Source organism: Grus americana, chromosome 6 (genome assembly GCF_028858705.1).
Source record: "Grus americana isolate bGruAme1 chromosome 6, bGruAme1.mat, whole genome shotgun sequence".
Taxonomy (NCBI): domain Eukaryota; kingdom Metazoa; phylum Chordata; class Aves; order Gruiformes; family Gruidae; genus Grus; species Grus americana.
Genome location: NC_072857.1, coordinates 10787256 through 10812889, shown reverse-complemented (window position 1 = coordinate 10812889; position 25634 = coordinate 10787256). Strand labels below are relative to the sequence as shown.

Below are 25634 nucleotides of genomic sequence, written 5' to 3'. Positions count from 1 at the left end.
TATAATTATATAGACATGTTCAGGATATTTTTTTATATAACTACAGATGCCAGTGATTAAAACTGGCCTTACTCTTACAGCTTTTCATTTGGTTCTTACGTATCCCAGAGGCACATAGTAGGCAATACAGAAAATAAAAATATAAAGAATTTACATTCCAGTTATATATTCTGCAATAATATATGTGTGTGTACATATATACAGAGAGAGAAACTCCAAGTACAAAAACAGTTAATTGGTAAATTTTAAGCTAACCTCACTAAACCCCTTATCCACATTGAAAATGCATAAGGAAAAGATAATTGAAAAATTCCTCAAACTACTTTTCAGCATTCCAGAATCAGAAGAAATTACTCAAACTGTTGTGTCAAAGGTTTTAAGGACAAGACGCCTACAGAGGGCACCATTTGAAACGCTGTTCTGCATGTATAGGAATTTCTTTCAGTCTTTAAAAGGGATGGTGACTGGCTGGGCAGCGTCTTGGCACAGGCATTACCTGCAGACACTTGATCAGCCTTTTTTTAGATGCTGTGGAGCTGCGGTAGCTGTGCGCATTTTGAGCTGGCTCGTCTGTCCGTCTGGGCTTGCGTCCATCTGAAAAGCACCGTGCGACTTGCTAACGGAGCCAGCTCCTCGGGTAGGTCTGGGTGCCTGACTCTGCTTCTGCTCATGAAAACTATCCCTTTGCCATCAGTGGGAAAGGGTATGTGGGCGCCAAAGCTATGTAAACAAAGCAAAGGTGCAAACCTTACTTCTGCTGGGCAGAAGGGTGAGTCTTTAACCTTGCAGCGACTCACAGTAAAACCACACCTTTCCCCTTGAAGTCAAAGCCTGCAAGTTTGTGTAATGTTCTTTCCCTGCCTCCTAATCCTGTTTGTTTGGTTGTGGGTTTTTTTGCTACCAGGCAGTCCTGTTGCCTGACATATAAAGATGTGAAAAGAAGCTTAAGTAGGAAAAAGGGGCATTGCAATACTCTATAGTAACCAGACAATATGTAAACTGGTGCTTCTATGTTGACTTTGCTTGATGGTGAAATGGAGAAGACTGAAAGAACAATCTTGCTGAATCCAGTTTTCCCTCAAGGATGAGTTAAACTGGAGTGGGTGGAATTGTACTCAGGTGCAACTGTCTCAAATGCATGTGGAAACTTAACCCACCAGTCAAACACAAATAAATAGTGCCAGGTAATCGGTCTGCTTGGTGAGTGATTTGATCAGGTGCTGATCTGGGCTAGGTTGTGCAGATGGATGTGGAAACCTGAATAACCGCAATTTTCTGAAGGAGACAGTGGGAAAGAATGGTACCTTCTTCGTGCTGCCTAAAAAAATAAATAAATAAATAAGCTGATGATGAAATCTGGGCATTTCCTTCATGCCGTTTTCTTTCTATTCAGTGAAAAGAAGTGGTGTTTGGAGACTTTGCTGTAAGCCTTAGGCAAGAACTGAAATCCCTCAATATCATCACTGGCAGCTTGAGCAATATTTGGAGAATGTTATTCACTGTAGTTATTTGAAGCTAAACAGGGAATTCTTAAGATCCATCTGTGTAGAAATCATCCAGGTTACAGAAGCAATGTTGGCTTGTAGAAGGGTTTATGTGCCCCAAAGTTGATCGTTTCCCTCCCCATTTATATTAACTGTGGTGTAGTAACAAGTCCTTTCTTGTCCCACAAACCGTACCTCATTTGATGCTGACAGCTGTTGTTTTTCAAAGCAATACTGAACACCAAGTGGCGTCTTCTACGTAACTGTAGGAAAATGAAGCTATTCCAGCCATGTCCTTGTATCTGACCTTGCTGAGGTAGTCTTCTTGTGTCATCCCGATTGCTTGCTTTTAAATGAGCTTTTGTGAATGGCTGTCCATTCTCTGGTGATTTGGATGTCCAAAACCTAAAGAATTATTCTGATAAAGAGCAAGAGCTTGAAGGGATAGGAAGTGACAGGTGGAAAATGAAATTAGGACAGAACTCTTCATTGCCCTGTACCTTGTCCGAAGTGGGTGTGAAGTCAGAAGACCATTTGATACCTGCTTTGCAATCTGGCAAGTGACTTTTTAAGGCGCAAGGTAATGAAGGACTGTGCCCAAAACACATAATTGCTGTATTTTCAAGACTTGCTGATCCCTTTGCAAGACTGTTCAAAGATCTTATCGTTGCTGGTGAAACCAATGGTTTTAGAGCTGCTGTTTTGTCTGCGTAAATGGGCATGTTCAGGTGACAATGATTTCTAAAAGCTTCACCCTGTTATTTGATGTAAGGCCAGCTGGAAGGCCTTGGGTTCTCTCCATGTAATTTTGTAAAGCAGCAGATCCTTCCGATAATTATCTTCACTCTGTTTCCATCATATACTGCTTAAAACTTTGGCTTAGTGAAACAGAGAACATAGAGCAGCAGCAGTTGTCATCTCAGAAACAGCAGTGCAGACCAGATGTGTGATGTTAGGGACATCCTTCTCTCCAAATGCTTTTATACTGCTGGAAAAGGTGCTTTATTTCCGTAGCGTATAAATGTGCACCAGGCACAGCTTGCAGGACCAGAAGTGCTGTCTGTGTTTGAGAGAACAGGGATACTTGGACTTGCTGTCAGGTGTGGATGCTTTTAGTACAATCTGCAGACGCTACATAACATGGATATTGCTGTTCTTATTTGTCTGTAGAGTTCATTGAGGAGACCAAAACCAGAGACAATTCATCTTTCTAAACCTCACTGCCTTGATTGATCCAGATACTCAAGAGGCAGGATATGTTTGCTGTCCTAAACACCAGAAAATCTGTGCTACTTCATACTAAAAAATAAAAATAAAAAGGCATTGAAATTTCTGAGAGCAGCTAGGGAAGCATTTGAGAAGTACTGGTCTGGGGAGCTGCCAGCCAGCACCTCAAGTGACTGATCTGACTGACAGAGTCCATCAGTTTTTCATGTACTGGTGCTGCTAGCTTGGCTTTCATGGTCATTTTTAAGGCAGTAATTGTCCTAGCAAATCAGCAATCTAATTTAACTACTACTGTCTAAACTAGTTTCATGGTCATCCATTTTCTAAAGTCACCGAATTTTATTATTTACCCACAATACAATTATACCAAAACACACATACATTTAAGAAAAAGAAACACCTTTATAGAAATGTTGATAGTGCTTTGAAATCCTCTGTCACAGCCAGGGCTCTGTTAGACATTGCTAGAGGTCTCCCCACTTGAATATTCCCCTGTTGCGCTGGGCAGAACAAACTTCACATATCTCCCCTTCTCCCAGCCCCTCCTGATTCGCAGAAGTCTTTGTTGGATGCAGGGCAAACTGAAGATGACTTTTGCTAGAATCACAGTACATGGAACAAGCAGCGTGAGGGTGTAGGTCGGAGGCAGGTAGAATTTGTACTGGTTCTCATCGAAGGCCCTCGACCATCCATACGTGAGTGTGTGCAGAGTGCTGATTACCAAGGCAATAAATCCAAGGGTTGACTAAAAGGAAGAGAAACACATGCCAGTTAGCAGAGCACCTCCTGCCTGTCTATTTTCCTATATTTTTTTTACTATATGCTGTAAGTGTACAGAGAAAGCAATGAGTATTCCTGCATTTCTTGGACAGAATAAAATGCAACTGGAAACCTTTCCTGGGTAACGTGCCAGACTGCATTTTTCTTTTCCTAATCAGAGGTTAAGTGTGATATTAGAAACTCAGCAGGAGTTTCCCAGAAGATGCTGCCAACTCGGCTGAGAGGCGGGCTCCTGCCTCCGTGCGAGGCAGCAGCCCCCAGCCCCTGCCGAGCACGTAACCGCAGGCAGCTCACAAATGCTCCTCCCGAGCCGCAGCTGCCAGCCCCGCTGCCTGCTGGTCCGTGGCTGGCGAGAGGCTGCTGACCGCCGGGGTGAAGCATCAGCATCGTGGCTCTGGACCAGCAGTTGGCACTGTCAGAAGTCGGTGAAGCTGGAGCCTTGCACAGAGCCAAGGACACCTTCGGGTAACTGCTGTCATCTACAGGAAAATGAGATTGCGGAGACAGAAATACTCTGGTCTGAGGTGAGCAACAGCCCTGAAGGGTTTCCTTCTCTGTCCTAGAGATCCGTGTTGGTTCGTGAGCCAGACCATCAGGCTGTCTGATGGACTAAGTCCTTGAAATGAGGAGTCAAGAGCCCTTTATCCACTCAGGGAGGCAGCAAGAACTGAGCCCCCTGTTCTGCAGACAAGAACTTCCCCCATTTTCAGCTGAGGTCATGGCTCCAAAGCACCCACAGAGATGTTTTGTCTGAATATTTCCACCTCCCTGTGAGGGTTGCTGTCAAGAGGGTTTCTAAACTGTGGTCCCCTCACCAGTGGTTTCTTGCCTGCATCAGGGGTAGCAGCTGCTGGTGTCCCTAACTCAGGGAAGGAAGCCTTTACAAGTCAAAATATCTGGCTTGGTGCAGCTAGTCAGAGATCAGCAAGAAACAGTCTTCTTGAAGGTATGTCCAGAAAAGAGGGCACAGCAGGGAAATAAGGGACCAGGGCAAGACAGGAGGAAGAGCTCAATTTTGTCTTGAAGGAAAAAAAAAAAATCTCAGCTGGAAAGCTACTCCATTCAAAGCATCCCTTCCTATTTTGATTGCTGGGAAACCATTTCAAAACCCAGGAACTTTTTAAAATGTACCATGTTACCAACAAACTAGACCAAGACTCCTCTAACCTTCAGAGCTAATCACTTAAGCAGCTGAGAGGGCTGGGCAGGGGAGAGGAGAGCTCTAAAACGTGCTACCAGATCTAGGTACTTCACTTTTGCAGCACCTGTCAGGCAGTTGTGTGGGTGTCACTGAGTCCTGCCAAGATTTCACCTATACAACACCCTGCCAAGTTAGAGAACTTTTCTCTGTGTTACAGCTGAGCATTGCTCAAGGTCGTGCCAGGAGTTGGGAGCAGACCTGCGAGCGTAACCTCAGTCCTGTGTGCATCCCCGCATCTGTCCTTTCTCCCAGGGACAGGTATCCTTCTTACCAAAAGCCACGTATGGTTCCTAAGCCGAAGTGGTAACAAGCAGCAAACCCAACCAGGGTCAAGATTGGTTTCACTTGGAAAATCAAGGAGGACTTCGCTGCGATATGCCATGATTACAGTTGAACCTAACAGCAGTACCCAACCCATAGCTCATCCATCATTTATCTGAGCTTCTCTCCAACAGGCAAAAAAATCCCTGGGTGGCAAAAGGGTGGAAGTACCAGCTTGAGACTTGTCTGGCAGAACAGAGATGTAAAGCAGGGCAGGGGGAAAGGGGACAGACTGAAGTCCAAGGGCAGCAGGCACTTTCTGCCGTGGGCAGAGGGTGCTTTCAGAGTCAGCCCGAGCGGGGCTCTATGGTCGGCAGAGATGTCGGAGCTGGAGATAATTAGTTTGTTCCTCTACAGTTTGTCTTTCAACCGCTGCTGGTACCAGGGGAGAGCAGGAATGGAAATTAGCAGGACAAAAGGTGACAAACCATCACAGGCGCTCAGTGACCCACCTTTGCATGTGGGTGGTGGGTCACATGAAACAAAAAAGCTAATTGGCAAAAAAACACGTGGATAAGCTGCTGGCAGCTGGGAGCAGCGCTGGCAGCTCCTCAGACCGCAGCAACGCACAGATCCGCTCCTGACACAAATGAGGGGCTGTCTGGTGAGAGCCCCGGTGCTGGGGATAAGCAGGGTGCCCAGGGGTGTCCCAGTGCCATCGGCTGGCTGAAGGACCTGTGGTCAGCAAGGCCCTGTGGCTGCACCCACCAGACAAGCTGTCAGCCAGATAGAGGTTGATCTCTAAGTGCACAAAAGACAAAAATTTTGCTGATGGCAGCTTAGCTCTGTATATACAGCTTAATATATACTCAGTATAGCACAATGCAGAGCCTACTGAATGCCCCACGGGGGCTGATTTGCCAACGCGCTTAGCCCTGATGCCGCACTGAGTTTTGAAGCTTTATTCTCATTTATCCTCTCAATGCAGTTTCTGGCTATGAAGCTTTTTGGGGTTTCTTCTTTTAAACAGTGGCTGTTTTTTTTTTTTCCCCACTGCCACAGCATGGGGAATATGGGGCCACGACCCACATAAGGTGTTAAAGCCCTCTGAAGGATGGCTATATGAAGATGGTATCTTCCTAATGCAGGCTTTGCACCTATTTTCAGTTCTGTATTAACTCTCCTATCTCCCCCCTCGCCTTGGTGTCTGCGAGGCTCCCTGTAATGCATCAGCGACGGTGATTCAGTCGCATGTGGCTCATTTAGAAATGTCTGGGCAGCGTCCAAAGCCAACAGCCCCTTCCTGACCCAAATATGTTTCTGACTTCTGCTGCTGTCAGTCCCGTGAAGTCATTAGCTCCATGGAAGCGGCTCTGGCTCGCACTTCGTCAACAGGAGGGTTAGAAAAGGTCTGATGACAGATTCTTTATATCTTGTGATACCCAAGCTAAGAAAGAAACCAGGTCAATTCAACCTTCAAATTCCAGGAGGACTTCTCAGAGTGGGAAGGTAAAGGCGATCATACACATTTTTACTTCTCAGCTAATTAGAGTTGATTTGTAAATCACTAGGGAACATTAAAAATGTCTCCTATAAGTTGAATTACATACGAATCATTTCTGTTATCCAGTGTCTAGATCCTGTACATTTCCTGTTAATCAAAACTAGACATATAGGGGACCTTTGTATCCAATTTAACTATCTTTAATTGAAATTTGTATATGTGCAGGAACTACTATAAAAATTAACTGTTTGGGTTTTTTTTCCTCTAAAAGCTTAGCAACAATCCAAATGGGATTTTCGGCCCATCAGTCAACAGATGTGTATTTTAAAAGCATGGCAGTATCCCGTGACACTAATACAGGTGCACACACACTGCTGCTGGAAAATGTCACACTTGGGAAGCTCCGGGTAAGGAGGGGACCAAAGTGGTTCCTGGCTTTGTAAGAAGCCCCAGCCCTCTCTCCAATGTGGCTTTTGGTAGAGCATCTCTCAAACACACCAGCCAGTTCAACTGCGATGGCAACAAATTGCTGCATTTTCTGGGAGACACCTGGCTGGGGCGGCTGTGCTCCCCATTTTCCCTCTCTTTCACTTTCCCCAGGCACGGGAAGCCATGATGCCTCTGATGCACTGTAAAAGGGTCAAGTGCTAGACATCCCAAATATTTGAGAAAGCTTCACCCCTTGTATTTACATTGTGCCACTGTGTATTAATGCAGGGAGGATCACATTGTGCTGCATGAATGTTAATTTCTGGAGCCTGGGAGCTGTAGCTGTATCTGCTCTTAATTTCCTCAAGAAAGGCATCACCAACTTATCAGACAGTAAATGATATAAAAGAGTCTTCATTAAAAAAAAAAAAAGGAAGCTAACGTGCTAAGAGATCTGCAGCCTGCTCTTTTTAGATGATTTTACCACAGTAGAGCACGATTTCAGCCGTGCTTTTCCTGCATGTGATCAGCTGGGAGCTCGTGTCACACTGTCATGCCTTATCCCATGCGGACACAAATACGTGTGACAGAAATATGTGTGAGTATCTTTCCGAACTACACCAGCCAGTTCCCATATGGGGCAGCCAAGAGCTATTTTGGAGCTGAGCATCACCTCTGGTACCAGCGCTGACATACCCTTAGAAAGACGCGGGAAGGGGTCCCAAAGGGCAGATGCGACGGTCGTGTTACGTACGCTGGTAGGAGATGGCAGCATTGCCTGCCGTGACAACGTATATATTACATGACACCGCCAGCACCCTCCAGGAGAGCTGCCGGGCTGCCTGGGGAGCCAAAGGGAAATGCAGGGGGTTTCAAAGCCTCCCTCCATCTGCAAGGAGATACTTCCCTTCATTTGGGATTCCTGGTATGAGATGCCTAAGCCAGGATCGATTTATCCAACATCCCAGCGGCTGCAGCCCTCCCCTGAGGCATGGTGGTGAGAATTAATATGCTCCCGTTGTCCGATCTGAAAGAGAGGTTTAAAGCCAGGTCTCCCTTCTCCCCCAGGGACGATCTCTTGGGGTCAAGCTCTCCTGGTGAGTCTCTTCTACTCAGTGTAAATAATTACTCGCTAGCTCACAGCGAGAGAGGAAAAAAGGCAAACTGACTCGCTCATTTGGTGATCGGGGCACTTGTGGGGGAAGCGGGGGAGCAGGCTTCAAACTCCTGCTCTAATGAATATTGAATTATTTATATGCTGCTGAAGAGCTTCAACAGGAGAGGCTGGATGATAGATATTCATCTCCGCATCCTTGAACCCTGCCCTCCCCTTTTGAAGGGTTAGGTGTGATGCACGGGGGAGGCTCCGCAGGGGAGGAACGGGTCCCACGGGGTCTTACGTGTGTCAGGGTGCCACGGGGGTCACTGCAGCGGGACTTGAAGCCTGACGCACGCTAAGCAGCAGTGATGCAGGAGCCACAAGTAACAACGGGTTTTAGGACTGTGGGATACGACAGTGACATGGTGGGTGGAATTTGGCCTCAAAATCAGCTCTAATGTGGAGGGAGTGCTTGAAGGTTTGCTCCCTGCTATCCCTTAGCCCTAAGCCTGGCTCCGAGCGCAGCCCTGAGAGCGCTGCAGCCCCTGAGTTTGGGGTTTGTGAGTGTCCCGCGTGGTGGACTCACGTCACTAAGGGAATCTGGCCCTTGGGAGCTTGGACATCGCTGCAAGTGGGAAGATGACTCCTAAGCCACTGCATGACTTTGGAGAAAGAAAAATGACACTCATAATAAAGTCAGACATGGACTTTTCATTGAAATCCCACCCAGTTCTCTGTGATTCTTGAGCTCTGACATTTTTATAGACCAGTCTAGGCCTTTTCAAACCTGTCTGTTCAATATTTGGGTATATGCAAGCTCTGCCAAACCTTCCCCTGCACTGTCCTCCCAGGTGCTTTCCTAACTTGTTTTTTCAGAAGCTGTTCTCCCTGAAATGCAAGGGCAGATCTGCGTCCCGCAGCCAGCTCTCTCCAGAGTGGGTTACCTGCCTGCCCTCCCCACCATGGTGCAAGCTCCCCGCAGCACCTCCGACGTGTCGTGCATGACTGACACGCAAACGGCTCTGAGGGGGATCTTGCCCACGGAAGGGAACTACCCTGAGCTCTCAAAATGACCCCAGGGCTTTCTGCCTTGTGTGACTCCAGGAGGTTTTTAGCTGTGAAGGGCAGCACCGCTCCCGGGCACAGAGCGAGGGGGAAAGGAGGACTCTGCGGGGGGGGTCACAGGCAGAGCCCAGGCTGTTTTTTTTCTCAGAAGCTCTAAGTAATGCTGCTAAGTGCAGGGTGAGAAAGAACTTCAGCCAAGACATTAATGACTCCCTCTCGCAAAGCCTGACGCAAATCCTCACGTGGGTGCCCATGACACATTACATTTTCCCTTCCCCCTGAGGCAGCAGCACCCTCCACAGCCCTGCGTGAGAGCGGCGCGGCCCCCCTGGGTCACACCACATCCCGCTGCCCCGCCATCGTATCGGTATCGCCTCCCGGGCAGGGGGTCCACGGCCCCGGGGTGCACGGGGAGGTGTGGAGTGGCAGGGTTTGCCCGTGACACCGGTGCACAGCTCCATGGTCTGCGTGAGGGTCTGACTCTGACTGCAAAAGCGCTCTCTGGCATCGGCAAATGTCAACTTTACCTGAATGAAACTGAATTCCCTCCAGTTGAGAGAGTTTGCGATGGATGGAAGTGAAGTGATGGCAAGTAACGACAGCAAGCCCAGGGCAATTATTCCAACAGAGATATAGATCTCCATCCTCCAGACTTCCTCCTCTACCCAGATATTCATCTTCTTCTCCACAGCCTGGCATGACAATGAAGGTTTGTTAAAACGGAGCGCTTAGGAATAGAGGAACTGAATTTTATCTGTATTTGTTTTGGTTTTGGAAGCAGGTTTCCTGGATGAACACAGGGTCCTATGCACACCTCCAGTGCTATTTGCCTATTTCGGAGGTGTGAAAATGCTCTTTTATCCCACTGCCATTTGGCCAAAGCTAGTCCAGATTTGAAGCCTGCTGCACAGAACTGCTGAATGCTCTCAGCTCCCACAGCCCGTAACCACAGCAGCAAGCCCCAAAGTCGCATTTGGAAAGGTAATTAGAACGAGAAGTCAGTTTAAAGCCATGAAAACAAATAGAGATGCTTGAATATGCAGTAGTCTCCTAATAACCTTTGTTTTAAGTGCATTTAGGGGGGAAATTGTTCATGCTAATGGAAGGGAAGATGGGTTTTATGCTGCATGGGAAAGAGCAACATTTAGAACCGTCCTCTTTAGCCCATTAAATGGGTTTAATTTACTAAACAAAGATGTTGCTAGAAAACAGGAGGTAGAGGGGAAATGAACACAGGATGCTTGCCCAAGATTAATGTGTGACTGCGGCAGTCGAGAAGGACCTGCTCACGGCTGGAGCTGAGAGGCTGGGGATGGCGTTTGATGGATGCTTGGAACAGGCACTGCTGCCGAAACCAGCTGTCCGGCTCCCCGCTGCCCCCATGGCCCCTTCCCTCCTCTGTGCTGGGACCAGCATTTGGAGACACTCAGGAAATATCCCAGTGCAGAAAGCAGACTGGGGCAATTCCTTGCTCAGGCTCCCCACTCAGCTGCACAAAGCTCGTGCCATCCCAGGAGGCGTGGGGTGGAGCAGTGAGAAGCCAGGGACAGGAGAAGGCAGAATCACATTTTCCCAGGCACTGCCGGGTTACAGAGCTGGCTGAATTGCCTGAAGGTAGCAACCTCGCATCAGATAAACACTGCTGAGAGTCTCAATAAGGCAATAAAGTCCTTTTCCATCTCCTCGTTCTCTTACACTATGACCATCATTTTGTTACACTCCTGGAGGCACACTGTGATGAGGACACACCTCCTACAAAACAACCCCCCTGGGTTATGACTTGGTCACACCAGCAGGTACCTACTGCGAACATCAGGGTGAGCAAACGGGGATCTCCCAAAATCTAGGGAGAAAAGGTGAGGGGAACTCTGCTCCCTCCAGCACTGGATTTCCCCCCTCCTAGCATTTTTCCTGTCTCTGCCCTCGTCTCAGATACGCCAGGTGCTGGGCAAGGCTGGCTTCAAAGGCTTCTCTGTGCTTCTGGGGAGCAATGGCATGGGGGGGTTTGATCCCAGCTCCTAGGCAACACCCTGCTAAGATGGCTGGTCCTCCTTGCCTGGTACGTGGTGTGTGGTTGCCTTGTGGAAGAAGTGCTCATGCAGACAACAGCTTATTCCCCCGGCCCTACACGTGCTTTGGAAAGTGAATGCAAAGGCCAAGGCGTTAAGCCTGCTACCCAACATCTGGATGTGCGTAGAAGGTTGCTACAGGTGCTGACCTGAAGAGTACCCACATTACCTGCTTGACGGCCATCTCAATTAACTGGTAGCGGTGGGAGCGGCGCATGGGCAGACAGAGGCTGTACACGGCATGCAAAGCCGCACAGAAGAAGCTGAGGAGACCAATCTGCTTTCGGTGCTGGAGCCACTGGTCGAGCCAATCTGGAAAGCGCCTGTATTTGGTGCCATAGTAGAGCTGCGAGCAGGCTGCCAGCACCCCGGGCAGGTAGACGAGAGACAGCATGACGTAAGCCACGCAAGGCAGCGTCGTGTTGACCACCTCGATGGGGATCTTGTACAACTTGTTCTTCTGCTCCCTGATGTAAGGGTGGATGACCTGCCGGATCAGGTTGTAAGTGAAGAAGCAAAGAAAGAGCCCCAGAGCCAAGAAGATGGGGATTTTCCAGGCTGGCAAGAGGCGCAGGGGAATGTTCTCGATCTCAGAGGCCGATGACATGCAGCCCATGTCCACAGGGGTGAATCCCATGACTTGAGCAATTTCTCCTACAGTGCGCTTGGCTTCTTGGTTGTTTGAGCAAATCAGAACCTGCAACGAACAGAAAGATACACACAGGGCAAAGAGAGATCAGGCTGCTAGGAACGAGTGCGTTGGGAGGGATGCTGTGCTAAAGGAAGCCTACAGTATTCCACCGAGCATCATGCTTCCTGGCAGGCTTTCTGATGGGGATTTACCATGGCTGCCAAAGACCTCTCTCCTGGACGGGTTTCCTTTCATGTGTGCACCACCAGTTTGTTTTACTGGCTGTGTTTAGATAAACAGACAATTAAATAATACTTTTCACTTAGGCAGAGGCTCCAAAGTCTAAGCATGAAGCAAGTTGGGGTACTTCATTTCTGAGCAAAGGCATGCAGAAGCTATGGGGTGGTGTCTGGATGCCATAGCCAGCACTCAGACCCCTTTTCCTGGAGCCTAAGGCCATTTGTTGATGCTGCTAGATCTCAGCTGCTGAAACCGCCGGGATTTGGCCCTGGTCAGAAGAAAACAATACCTGCTTATTTCCATCCCTGGCACCTGACTGCAGCGTCCACGCAGAAATTACGTTAAACCCCTTGACCACAGTGCAGGCTGGGAACAGGGAAGCCAAGTACTCGGCGTTGGATTCTTTGTGATGGTTGATCTCGGTGTTGTTACTAACATCCACCAGGATCTTGCCTACCAGCACATCAGCCAGGTCACAGAGGGTGGAGTAATGTTCCCTGAAAACCGCCACAAAAATGACATCCGTCTTCTTCACTGCGTCAGCCTGGAAGGTGACTTCTGCTGCAGAAGGGAAGAGGCCAGCTTTGCGCTTCGGGTTGCGGCTGCCGACCACCACCTTGAACCCGGAGCACACCAGGCGGATGGCCAACGACCGTGCAAAGTCCCCACTCCCCAGCACCCCGATAGTGCGTCCGGCCGCAGGCGTGATGCTGGGGTCACCCTCCATGCTCCGATGGCCCAGGAGAGGTTTGGCCATGTCTCCTCCGGACATCCTGGCAGGAAAAACAAGGGGAAATGCAAGTTCATTGTGAAGCTCTTGCAGAGACCCAGACCACATCTGCAGTCGTGGGGGAAAAAGCCACTTGAACAGAAATGCACGTGGTTTTTGTCCCAGTAGCCCAGGACCCATCCACCAAACTCACCAGCAAGTGTGCAGTAATGTACAAGCACCATTGGAGGGGGACAAAACACCACGCTGGGTCAGAGGCGAAGGGCTTTAGGAAGGTTTCCCCTTATCTGTGTGATCCAAGACCTGCTGGCTGCAGTCATGCATCCTTTGCTGTTCTTCATGCTGGCATCGCATGCTGCCAGCGCAATCCTACCAGCAACCAGGACCAGCAGCTCTTAGAGGCCCATGAAGCCAGCAGGCATCTTCTGAAAAGCCCAGGGCCAGGGGTTTATAGGGATCCCTGAGCTCACATTTGGGAGAACGGGGGGGGTGGATTCTGATCTGGAGGAGCAGAATCAAGGCAGGGAGTTTATGCTGAAATGAAAGTGTCCTAAAAGTGATAGATGAAGAGAGTTGCAGCTTTTGTCTGTTCCAATATTTGGGTCTGGCAAGCACTGTTTGCTTCAGCTCTTCAATGAGTAATGAGAACTTGTGACATTTAAAAAATATATTAAAACATGGTGGGATTTGCTTATGAAAGATCTTGATGAGCTTTACAAACGTTAATGAATTTTGCCCTGTAACACTCTGCTGTCTGTAATGGATTAGATATTGAGGCCATGGAGAGGTTTTAAGCAGATCAATAAATTCATGGGCAGCACATCAGCCAGCCCTGGAGGGCAGATGAAATTCAGGCAGGGAACTGCCAGGCTGCTCATGGGCTGTGCCACCGGTAGCTCGAATCTGCCTCCCAGCTTAAGGAACGGTAAATTTGCCCTTAAGGAATGGCAAATTCCTCAAGGGCAGATTTTTAAAGGGCTCAGGAGGTGGCCCAGGGAATGTACATGCCAGGAGATCTGGCTTTTGCATTGGGCATACCGGTAGAGATTATAATAAAGACCATAATTAACAAACTCGTGATACATTTGGGACTGAGACAACCTGGTTTTGGCAGAGTAGAGTCTTGCCTTATAGCTAGTCAAGGTCTTTCAAAGTGAAGGTGACCACTCTGATGAGATGACCTGGTCCCTGGTGCAGGCTGTGTTTTTCATAGGCTTTTTGAAAATGTCCTTCACCCAAGGCTTTTCTGGGATTGGCGCAGTAGTGGTGCAAAGGGGAAGGGCACTTCTGCATGAATAGTTACCAATGGGGAACAAAGGGGAAGGAGAAATAAATAATTTTCATAATGGGAAGAGGTTATCAAGGGATTTTCCTGATGATCTGCATTGTTCAACATGCTCGTAAGTGATCTGGGAAAGGGAGTGAATACTGAGAAGATGGAGCTTGTGGGTGATGATCGTTTAGGACAGTCAATCTTTATTGTGAAGACTCTGCAGAAGGATCTCCTCATTCAAAGTACCTGAGCACCAAAATTCACTACTGACACATGCCAAGTGCTGCCTATGGGCATAACCCCCCCCCAACTATATGTATACTTTCATGAACTGTAAATTTGTTAAAAACACTCAGAAAAAAAGATCTGAAGGTCATAGTACTCTGAAAATACCAGCTCAGTGCTCCCTGACGGGCACACATCAAACTGAGCCTGAGTTAGTGGGGGAGAAGATCTCTCACACAGCAACCACGATCTCTCAGTTCTGCTCCTCATGGAAGCCTGCAAAACACCTTCAGCAGATGGACCTTGGAACTATAATTCACTGTTCTGAATACAAAAAATCATGGCTATGGGGACAGTACTGCTTCTATGGCAGAGGTCTCTCTGCTCTCCCTGCCTCCCACCAAGCGTCCCCCTGTCCCAGAGACCAAAGATACGTGTTCATGGAAGAAGTGCTCTCAGGAGAAAACAAGTGCCAAAGAAAGGTGTGATGACTTCTCCCCTTTTAATTACACCTTTCCTCTGCTCCCCACATATCTCATAGACTTTCTTTCATGCTCTAGGTGAGTAAGAGAGTCCTTAGAATTACTCATACTTTACTCTGAAGGTTTCTGCTTCTGTTCCAGACCTGCAGAAGGGTTCGTGTGCTGCAAGGCTGATTTGGTGCTGCTGGCTGTGTCAGCTGGGTTAACCCAGGCTGCTGCCTGTGCACACACCCCTGCCTTAGGTATATTCCATGTGCACCACAGTCACTAGGATGTTTCATCCAGGAATGAGTGGGAAAGGCATGAAAAACAACACAAAAAACACTACTATACCGCTGTACAAATCCACGCACTGAACTGCGCAGTGCAGTTCCGCTCACTCCACTGCAAAAAATGAGGGAATAAAACTAGAAGAGAGACATAGGGAAAGAGTGAGAGAAATGACAAGGGCTCTCGGCTTGGAAAAGGAACACATCGGTGAGGAGGGAGAAGGGAACGCCTGGGAGTTCTCGAGGTGAAGAGCAACCTCCCGAGTGGAGCCCAAGTCAACAGGAACGCTGGAGGGCAATACGGACGGACCAGTCCTCTTTGACCACAACCAGCTGGCTTCTGCTAAGCCCTTGATGTAAAGTAAAGCAGCTCAATCTGACAAGGTGTTGGTTTTATTTTTCCTGGCCCCTTCCTATCCGACGCTTTATCAAAAGCTCACTGCTTTACTTTTTAGAAATCTTCTTGCTCCACCTAAATTTATCTGTGGACAGAACTATTTGTTCTCGGGCCAACACTATTGTTCAGCTTAACAAGCTTTCTTTCCTATCCCCCCCCCCCCCCCCCCCTTTCCCACCACCTGTACACACAAAATGTTATCCCAAAATAGAGAGACGCACTCTGGCTCTCAGCCAAGGGGACAGCAATCAACTTTCAGAGTGACAAAGCGGTCGTTACCTGCAGACTCATTTTATAGTCAATCTAAAGCACCCCAAAGGTCTCTCTGTGCTCACATAGAGACGCAAATTTTGCTGCTAGCAAATTTTCTTGTAGTGTGTTTTCTCTGTCCTGTAACTGCCACTGAACATGTAGAGAGATGTTGGCAATGTTTGGAGATAAACAGCTTTGCTGTCTCCGGTTATTTTGATTAAAAAGCATGACAGAATTAAATGGCCTTTGAAGTCAGCAGGATAGTTAAAAAGTAAGAAGCCTCAAAATGTTTTCTGTGGATTTCAGTGTGATTATTTTAGTCATACTTTGACTGCTGGGGCTTTGGAGCAGGACCCGTCCCCGCTGCACAGCCCTTGGTGGGGACATTGCCATCACTGCCACACACCGAGATCCCCCCAAAAGAAGAGGAGAAAATCCCTCTTTCACCATAAAAGCATTTCAACAAGACAAACACCGTGGTCTCTGCCTAACAGATGCCTGGAAATGGAGTGTCTGATTAGGCAACAGGTTTTTTTTTCACTTCTGTATCTCTGTGGAGCACGCAGACCCCCCCTCTCCCGCTGCCTCCCCTGACTTGCCATCTTCACACTGCTTTTTCTGCACCTGTGAACAATGTGTTACTTGCTTAAAACTCTCCCTCCCAAAGCTCATTCTTCATGGCAAGGTCAACCCACCCAAAGTCAGTGCAAAGCAACCGTGGCCAGGATGCTGCGGAGTCACCCGGAGACAAAGGAGACCAAGAGCACCGTGAGTACCGCAGCACTCGGACACATCTGTAGCAGGCTGCAGCCTTAGTTAAACCTCAGCTATTGATCTCTCCTATCAAGAAACTGCACCCCTGCTGAGTTATGGCACCTACAAATCAAGGAGATCGGTTTCTTACTGAGGAAGCTACAAGATGATTTAAAGCCCAGCCCAGTGGAAGTAAACTAGCTTCAATCCTAAGCGGGAAGCAGTTCCCTAATTAAAATATCTAATACAATGTAAAGCTGCTCTTCAGTTAGACTATTAATGACACCCTCATATCACTGTGTGGGGATGCTATGTCTAGCTTTAGCACGCTTATTCCTGCACGCAGTTCACTGACTGCATTGCAATTGCTGCTATTATTTGCAGGACAATAGCAGTGATGGGCAACAAGCAAGACGGGGAGGTCCCCTCTGCCGGGCACCCTACCAAAACTGGCCAGAAGGCCACTCCTGTCCCAAAGAATGGGATCAGGCAGGCAAAAGCTGGGTGAAATGAAGCAGTCAAATCTCTGTTGCCTAGGCAGAGGGAGGGAGGGGCTCTCACAGAAGAAAACACGGATAATTCAACGTATTTTGCACCTGAGGCTTGGCAAAGCCTGTTAGCTTAGGCTCAGTGCCAGGCAAACAAGGTTTTTCTGCCTCTCTGCCCGCACTGAGCAGCCTCGTTCAGGTTTTGCAGCAGACAGCCGTTCTGGATAGAGCCGGGCTGCAGGAGCCCCTTCAGGTGTCTCTGGACTCACAGCAGAGTCAATCTGCCAAGCAGATCATCCCCCACCGCTAACGGGGAGCCGGCTCAGTAGTTATCCTCTTTCAACAGACATGGGGGACCGCGATACTAACGATAACGGGACTCCAGCAAGTTTGCCTGGGAAGACCCTGATATTCTTGACCATGTCTTTAACAACAGGACCATCTTTTCGGGCCCCTTTCACTTACTCTGGTACAGGAGGATAGCCCAGCTGGTTCCTGTGACTCGCAGTCTGGCTGTGTTCGAGTTGCAAACCCTGAAGAAACATGGACCTGTAGTGGAGCACAAGCTTCACTTCAGTTCTGGCCAAAAAAATCAAGACCCATTTCACTGCCTTGGTATTCAGATTTATCAGATAAAAAACAACTTAGTTTTACAATAACTCTAATAGAAAAAGCAATGTCTAAAATGTATCGCTGAGTCAAACTGTGCTGAAGAACATGGCAGCGATCTCATAAGGAGCTCCAAGTAATGGTCTTGTCCAGTGCAACCAAACTGGTTCTTGCTTGCACAAAAACTCATCTCTGAGCTCAGCCTCACATATGGAGTCCAAGCCAGCAGTACCTTGGCTAAAACAACCACTTTTTTGTCTTCCCTGAGGTCAGGTTTTGTTTAGACTGACCACAACTGAGTCTCGAGTGCTGTGGGTTCAACCCGGTGCAGGTCATCACAGAGCCTCCTCTGTGCTTCAGCTTCTGTGTTGGGGGTTATTTCAGATAAAGCACATGATTATTATCTACATCCCTTAATGAGCACGTGGGTTGAAAGACCAGCAAACCACAGGAGGAATCAACTGATGTAGCAGAGCCCTTGGTCAAGTCATGGCAGAGGAACGTCCCGCTTTCTGCAACAGGATGGTCCCTTTGGGCCACGGCTGCCACCTGGCTCCATGGAGCATGGTCCCACAAACATACACACCGGAGGGACAAAGGTGATCTCTGCCCCCAGGGGACTTTCAATCAGCATGGAGGGACCTTTGTACCATGGAGACGAAGCCCTACAGTTTCTGTTTGCAGAGCCCTCTGCTCAGTGCCATGCCCACCCGCATCTCCTGCTGCGTTAACCCTCGAGAAGCCCCAGCTAGAGAGGAGCATTCAGCACCTGATGTCTCCGTTCAGGTCTTGCTGTGAAATACTCACTTTTTTTGCTACAGCCATTTTGTTTCCAGGGAAAATAAAACATTTAAATCTCCTTCCCACACCGGGAGTGTCCCTCTGAGGAGCACAGCGAGTACCACGTCCCTGTTGGGACTGGTACAGATTTAAGTCAGAAAAGGGCTTATCCAAAGCTGCTTTAACCCCAGCTCTGGTGCACATTTCAGGAGACCTTGCAGTCCTGCCCAGGCTGACTGGAAATAACCCTTCTGCTCCGCAAGAGAGGGAAGGAGGGGGGAAACCAGGCTCACTGCCTCTTTCCTTCTTTCTCCTTCCGAAGCAGAGTTAACTCTGCAGTGGTGAAACCAGGAACTGGCAAAGGGAGTAAATCAACCGTCTGTATTACTTCAGCCAGAAAAGCCATGTTGCAAACCTACCCGGGACGCCAGCCAGGCCAGGAGAATGAGGAAATGCCGGGAGCCAGGCTCCCCCCGCTGCCGTCCTTAGGCTCCTTCAGCCCCTTTGTCCGGGGGGGCTGTTCACCCTGCACCCCTACCACCGGGGTGGGGAGGTGGGACAGGGACCTGTCCTGATGGAGATGGTCCTACCCCAAGCAGGCACTGCTGGGTGCTGAGGCTGTCCCCTGCGATATGGTGGGGACAGACCTGCTGTGGGACCTGCGGGGCTGCTGTGACCCCAGACCTGCTGTGGGACCTGCGGGGCTGCTGTGGACTCCTGCACCTGCCGTGGACTCCCGGCGTTGCTGCATGTCCCCCTGCCACCGCTCTTCACTCCACTGCACTTTGCAATCACAGGTCCTCATCCCTGCCCTAGGGCAGGTGTTTATCTGATTATCTCATTTATCAGGTATTTATCTGTTAAAACCACTTCTGTAAGCTCCTGCAGAGCCCAGCCTTCTCCCCTCTATCTCGAGATCCAATTAACCTCACTGCTTCCTCTCTTACCCCCAAAGAACACAGCAAACGATTTGCCCCATCCTTCTCTGCAGACACATTCTGCATTTTGAGAACGGGTTTCACGTCTCCCTTCGGTTTTTCCAGCATGAGTGAAACCCAGCTCTTTCCTCAGACCTGCTATTTGCTGAGTGTCTGACAACTCAGCCTCTCTTCCTTCCTCTCATTTTTCTTGGAGGATGCCCAGAACTCTATTTTCCAATCAAGCCCCTAAAATGCACTGGCCGGAGCAGAGATGCCGCTTCCTGGATGTGCCGCTTTTCTTTCTTCATCTTCAAACAGCATGCTGTTTGCTTTTGCACAACTGTGTGACACTGTTGACACAGGGCCACGGTGCCCATCACCCCGTCCTCTGACCTGATGTCCATGCGGTCAGTCAGTCCTACCACGCAGGACATGACACATGCCCTGTTTTGGGTGTTTGTTGTTTTTTTTTTTCTCTCCAATTTGTGTTACAATCTTCAATTCTTAGTCTCTCCTCCTCTATAACATTCCCAGTCCCTTCCCGCTCAGTGTCACCTACAAATTCAGTACGTGCCTCCTGACTCCATCACCCGCTAATGAAAACACAGGCTGACAGGCACTGACCCTCCCCACTTGGTACACCCCCTGGTTTAAACATTGATGATTATTGAGGCTGTTGGTTTTGGAAGCCAGCGGTGAAGCCAAAGGCATGTCTCTGACCACAGGATGTTCTTCACCATGAGCAGGATTCAAAAACATCTTTCAAAACAGGGGAAAGTGGGGGAGAAAGGGCTACCAGAATTTCCCACCAGGGCAAAATAGTCTCTTTTTCCCACACAAGCTCAGACATTTTGGCTACAGTTTTCCTAAAGAAATACATCAGTCTGTGGTCACTTTGCAGGGACAATTTCCCTTCCCAAGGCAACATTAATGCTGAGCAGAAAAATCACCCGCCTACAATATGGAACTGGAAAACAAACTTTTGGCTTGCTCTTTTCATCAAAACTATGTACTTTTAAGCACAGTTACCAACAGGTTCTGCTATAGGTAGCCCCAAACTCTCCTCTCTCAAACTTGTCACCAAAGGCAAGGGGCTCCTCTTCGCAGTTACCACTTCTTTGCAGCAAAGTCCTTGTCTGAAGAGCTTCCTCTGCTCTCCTGCCAAAAGATCCTGCTGCCTGTGCCTGCTGTGTCAATAGAGTAATGAGAGGCCTGAGAAGGACCTGCCCTGTAATAAAACATCATGAAATGGGAAACTGAAAGTCTGGGAAACCCGGAGGTTTCATTGTAAGACCATGGAGAGCACAGACCTGAAGCAAGACAGGCAGGTAGAGCAGTGCTGATGCTGACATGGCACACATGACTTTATCTGGATAAGAAGGTTATTTTTCCCTGCTTATTATCTCTTAGTTCTTAAGTGACACAAAGTGATGGTTTACAACAACTGCAGGTGCTGTACTGAAGTCCCACGTGGCTTCTCTTGCCTTCTTTTGGGGTCTTAATTTGCTTGCTGCTCTTACCAAGTTAATGACTATCTCACAGTGACTCAGCCTTCCCCTCCCGAAGTCTGGGGAGAGCAGGGAAGCAGCCAAAAGCCCAGATGATGGCAGCTTCTCAGGTAGATCTAATAATGCCCTACGGCCAGACACAATGGGAGGAGGTGCTCCTGCCTGAACCGAGCTGGGGAAAATCTCTTCCGCTCTTCTCTGGGCAGCTTGTGCCGTTCTGCTGGGAGCTTGAGGGCTTTGGAGATGGTGAACTTCAGCAGTCACTGCAGGGAGCTGGCAGGCTCCAGCTGTTTAAAACCTCTTTACTTCTTTCCAGGAAAGACGCGCAGGAATTGCGCTGTGTGTGCATGAAAATATTTGGATTGGCTATTCCTGCACTGCAGTGCCTGTTAGAAGGGTCTCCAAAATCAGCAGCGCTACCTCACCTTTCTGATTTTGCCTCTCATGGTGACTCAGAGGATGCACAGGACCACACAGAGAGAGAAGATGGCCCGGGAGGCAGGTTGGGGTGGAGGGAAGATACAACTGATGGCATGGGTTCAGCCTGGCTCCTGCTGATCTCTTGCTTTCCTGCCTTGGAGCACAGGCACGGCACGCAGTGCACAGAGGTAGCTCTCAGCCAGCCCTGAATACGCGCAGCCATGAAAACGGGGTGCTTTGCCCAGGAAAGGCAATTAAGCTGGTGTAGGGCCACGCTCTGCCTCATCTGCCTCTCCCAGCAGCTCCTGGGAAGCTACTGGGAGAGATGGGGCAAACATGACTGGCTGACCAGGTTCGAGGATCCAGACGGGTGGGAGATGGGTGGGAGAGAGATGCTCTCCACCAAAAGTCAGCTCACTGCCCTGAGATGCTGGGACCCCACAGCACTCTGCCTTCCCCTCCCTGCCCTTGGCTGGTTGCCTGTGTCCGGCAGAAACGTGCCTTTGGTCCGACAACCCAGAGAGCAGAGCCAGGTCTCTCGGCCCGGGGAGGCAAATTCACCTGGTGCCTTCTGTTGAGGGACACCGAGCTGCTAATGTCTTGCTGTGTGTGCCCTGTTCTGGCCATCTAATTTACATTTCTATTTTTCTTCACTCCTTCAAGCAGGTGATGAGACCAGCAGGAAAGGAGGAAGAAGAGGGAGTATTATTGACCTAGGAGGTGCTGGAGGAAAAGCAAGAGAAGGCAGCAGGTGGCTTCACCAGGAAAGGATCACAGAAGGATGATGATGACTATGGTGATCATGCTGCCTTGTGAATACAGCCCTTGCTCTGCCTGAACACACTATATTCCTTGGGGCACGTTCAAGACATGCCACGGACATACCTGCTCTACTGAGCAGCTGTGGTGGGCAGGAGAGGTGTCTGGGAAGGAGAACACCTCGGTATAAAGCTGCAGCAGAAGGTACCAATTCAGTGGTACCTTCTCCGGGACGAGGGAAGTCTGGTGCATACGTGTGCACATGTGCACGTGTGGGTGTGCACAGCATGCCTTCCCCCAAGGACCTCAACGACTTAGCGAGATCCACGTGTGCTGGATGAGTACAAATACCGTGTATTTCACCGCCGCGCAAGAGAGCCATCCTGTGCCAAGCTACGCTGGCTGCTGCAGAGGGAACTGATGCTGCCTGCCTGCTTGGTTCCGCCCATCGTGGATCCTTCTTTGATGGGCTTTAATGTGTTTTTTTAAGCCAGCTCTGCTGGAGCAACATCTCCCGCACCCACCTTTGGCACGCACATCCTCGCAGTGAGAAGTTAATTTATTCCAAGTACCTGAAGAGACGCATGTTGGTATCTATTAGTGCTTGCACATGCTGGTATCAGCACACTTTTGTGGTACACACGTTATCTACAGACCCTGATTCCTGAAGCCTACGGTGCATGGGGAGCTCTTAGGACATTTTTTCCAAAGACTACAGTGGTGTATTCATACAAACTAAATGGAAATGCATACGCAAGTTTTACCACAATCAATGCTTCAGAGAGACTCACTGAAAATCTGAGAACCTGGAAAAATGATGGGAGGAATTTCTGTCTCAGTTCCTTAAACCCTGGGAAAAATTTTCAAAATGTTCAAGTGATTTAGGCCCCAAAGTACCTAAGGGCTTTTGGAAATGGGACGTAAGCTCCCATGTCACTGACATGCTTTCAAAATGTTTTATCCTTTCAGCTGAGCTACATTTCACTTAAACATAGATGAAGATGGGAAGCTGCTTAACCCACTGTAGGGAAAACTGCCCTATGAAGAAGCAGTAACTTAAAATTTGGAAATAATTAGCATTTTCCTCCATTGTGGAGTTGACAGAAAAGCTAATTCTAATCAGCGATGGTAAACTTACAGATAACAAATTGGACGGTTTTAATTCTTGGTATGTGACATCTCTTACCACAGCTGCTAGTGCCTTTCCCACCTCTTGAAAGAACCGGCGTGGCTGGCCTACTTCTTCCACCATGGGAAAAAATGTGTTTCCCCTGAATCTAAACCTGCTTCTATTTATGGGTGAGATGTTACAAGGTCACAGTCAAAGCATCGTTCCTAACAATAAAAAGCAAAACAAACAAAAAAAAAATAAAAAAGCAAAGCAAAGTGAAAAAAAATATTATGCTTTCAAAAAGCATGTTTTCCTGGGGTTTGGTATATTTTTCTTTTAAACAAAGACTTGTTGAGTCATCAACAATTTCTTCTTTACAATTACAGAGGAAATCAAATATGTGCAGTGACTATGTGATCTTGTATTACTGTACATTTGTTTCATGGCAAATGAGATTCTAGAAGATGAGAAAATTTAAGCTTGATATAGTATTTAAATCTTGTTAGTCCTCCATCTCCTCAGCCCACAGGAGTATTGATGCTGTAGGCGATGGCCTTCCTCTCCTGCTGTCTCTCAATTTTGGTTTCTCACCATGGAAGGCATTTTTCTGTGCACTGGTTTTATTTAGAATATACCGAAGGAAATAATCTGGGGTCCTCAGTACCCGTCCGTCCTCCGCTCAGCTCAGCGGGCTGCAGGCATTACGAACACAAATGCTCCCCCAAGCTCCCCGTGGTTCAGCAAAGGGGCCTTCACGGCCCCACACACCCCTCGGGCAGAGGTTACACCCTGGCCAGGGTCACAGGACAGGGACAGTCCCACTCCAGGTCTCATCACCTGTGGGATGGTCCTACTACGAAGTCACCCCTCCAATTCCTTTGCAGCTTTCATCCTTCATTACTCAGACACAGATCAAATGCTGAAGTCCCCCCCATAGAGCATCCAACCCTTGTACCTTTTATAAAGCTCCTACATCAGTACAGAAACCATACGGCCGCTCCCCGCTCACCTCTGAGGGACCGTGGGCCCTGGCCGAGATTTTTCCCAAGCTTTTTTATATCTCAGTGCTGATTTCTCCCTTGCTGGAAGAAGCCACTCATCTCCTCAAAGCATTTGGAGAGCTAAGAATGAAAAAGTGAAACCCAAGCGCAAACTGCTCTCTGAAGTACACAACCCGACCTGTGCATCTGTCTATCCCTCGCCATCCCACCGCGCTCACGAGGACCAAACCACGAGTCTACTTCGCAGAGCAAAACCTGCCCCGTTTCAGGCGGGTTTCTGCCCGGTGCCAGGGAGTTTCCCGTACCTGCACGGACGTGTCCGACAGCCACGGGAAAGCACTTCCAGCTGACAGCCCTCATCGCAGCCCCGCGGACCTGCTGTGGACGGGCATCCCGCCGGCCTCTTCCTAGTGACCACCCGGATTTGGGACACACCGGCCCCCTCGGAAGTTTCTGGCCGGGACCTGGCCCCAGCCCCAAACCCAACACTCGCACCGAGGCGGCCACAGCACAGACGGCCCCGGGGGCCGCTCCCGCCGCCGGCCCGGACCCCCCTGCCCGAGCCCTGGGGCGGAGCGGACCGCGGGGCGAGACCGGCCCCCGCTGCCCAGCCCCGCCGCGGGGCTCCCGGGGCCAGGGGGTGCTGGCGGGACGGGGCTCCGGGACCGAGCGCTCCGCGGCGGGCGAGGCCCCGCGGACCCGGGACGGTCACCCCGGGCGGGGGCACCCCCGGCGGCGCCTCTCTGCCGTGCCGCGCCGCGCCGAGCCGAGCCGCCCCCGCCTTGCACTGCACGCCCGGCGCGGCCCCGCGGCTGCCGGTTCGAGCCCCGCCGCCAGCGCCGGGCCCCGGTCGTGGGGCAGCCCACCCTCCGCGCCGCGCCGTCCCCGCAAGGGCGAATCTCGCCGTGCCCGTCCCCCCGCGGTGCTCACCTCTGCGCGGCGGCGGGCGGGCGAGCGGAGCCGTCCGGTAGCGGGGAGCCGGGGCGGTGATGTCAGGCCGCGGGCTCCGCCCTCCTGCCCATGTGCCCGCCGGCGGCCGCGCCGCTCCGCTCGGCTCGGCACCGCTCGGCACGGCGTGACCCGGCCCGGCCCGGCCCAGCACAGCATCGCACAGTCCGGCCCGGCACGGCGTAGCACAGCCCGGCCCGGCTCACTGCACGGCCCAGCACTGCCCGGCCCGGGGGTGAGGGTGCGGGCCCGGTGAGCCCTCCAGCCCTGGCCCCACCGGCAGCCCCGCTCCCTGCTGCGCCCACCCGGGTGGCACTGCCACGCCGAGGTTAAACGCACGCGGACGGGAGGGCATCGCCGCCGGGGCTGCAGCGGACGCGGTATCCATTAGCGGCAGGAGTCGGAGGCAGACCTTAATTCTCTATTTATAAGGGCATTTCAGAGCCAGCCAGTGTTTCATTTTAATGGGAGGGTGCGGCTCGGTGCGCCTCTCTCCGTGCTATCAGGGGCCGTGCACTTGCTCTTAAAAGCTGTGCCACAGGGTGCGGAGCAGATAATGGTTCTTACCCCCGCACCGGGAAAGAGTTGGCCTGTTGCAGCCACCCCTCACACAGCCGCACGGCCCCGCTCCGATAGACCGACGGTAGCGTGCTGTTGGGCTGCCGAGAGCTGGCACTAAAAGTAGTGTCTTCAGGCAAAAGCATTGGGTCAAACCCACA

General features: G+C 50.0%; 1 protein-coding gene across 5 annotated transcripts; it reads right to left on the bottom strand.

Annotated features, from left to right (window-relative positions):
• STEAP3 (STEAP3 metalloreductase) lies at window positions 1-25634 on the bottom strand. Of its 5 annotated transcripts, XM_054829155.1 has the most exons (6): window positions 24898-24912; window positions 17325-17408; window positions 12280-12763; window positions 11289-11816; window positions 9578-9742; window positions 1-3456 (listed from the first exon to the last, which is right to left on the bottom strand). In XM_054829155.1, the coding sequence occupies exons 2-6, from the start codon at window positions 17402-17404 to the stop codon at window positions 3166-3168; spliced, it is 1548 nt and encodes a 515-aa protein (XP_054685130.1). In that variant the 5' UTR covers window positions 17405-17408; window positions 24898-24912; the 3' UTR covers window positions 1-3165. The 5 variants fall into 5 exon arrangements, with proteins under 5 accessions (XP_054685130.1, XP_054685129.1, XP_054685132.1 ...); XM_054829154.1 differs by lacking the exons at window positions 17325-17408; window positions 24898-24912 and adding an exon at window positions 25483-25634; XM_054829157.1 differs by lacking the exon at window positions 17325-17408 and having other exon boundaries at window positions 24898-25016.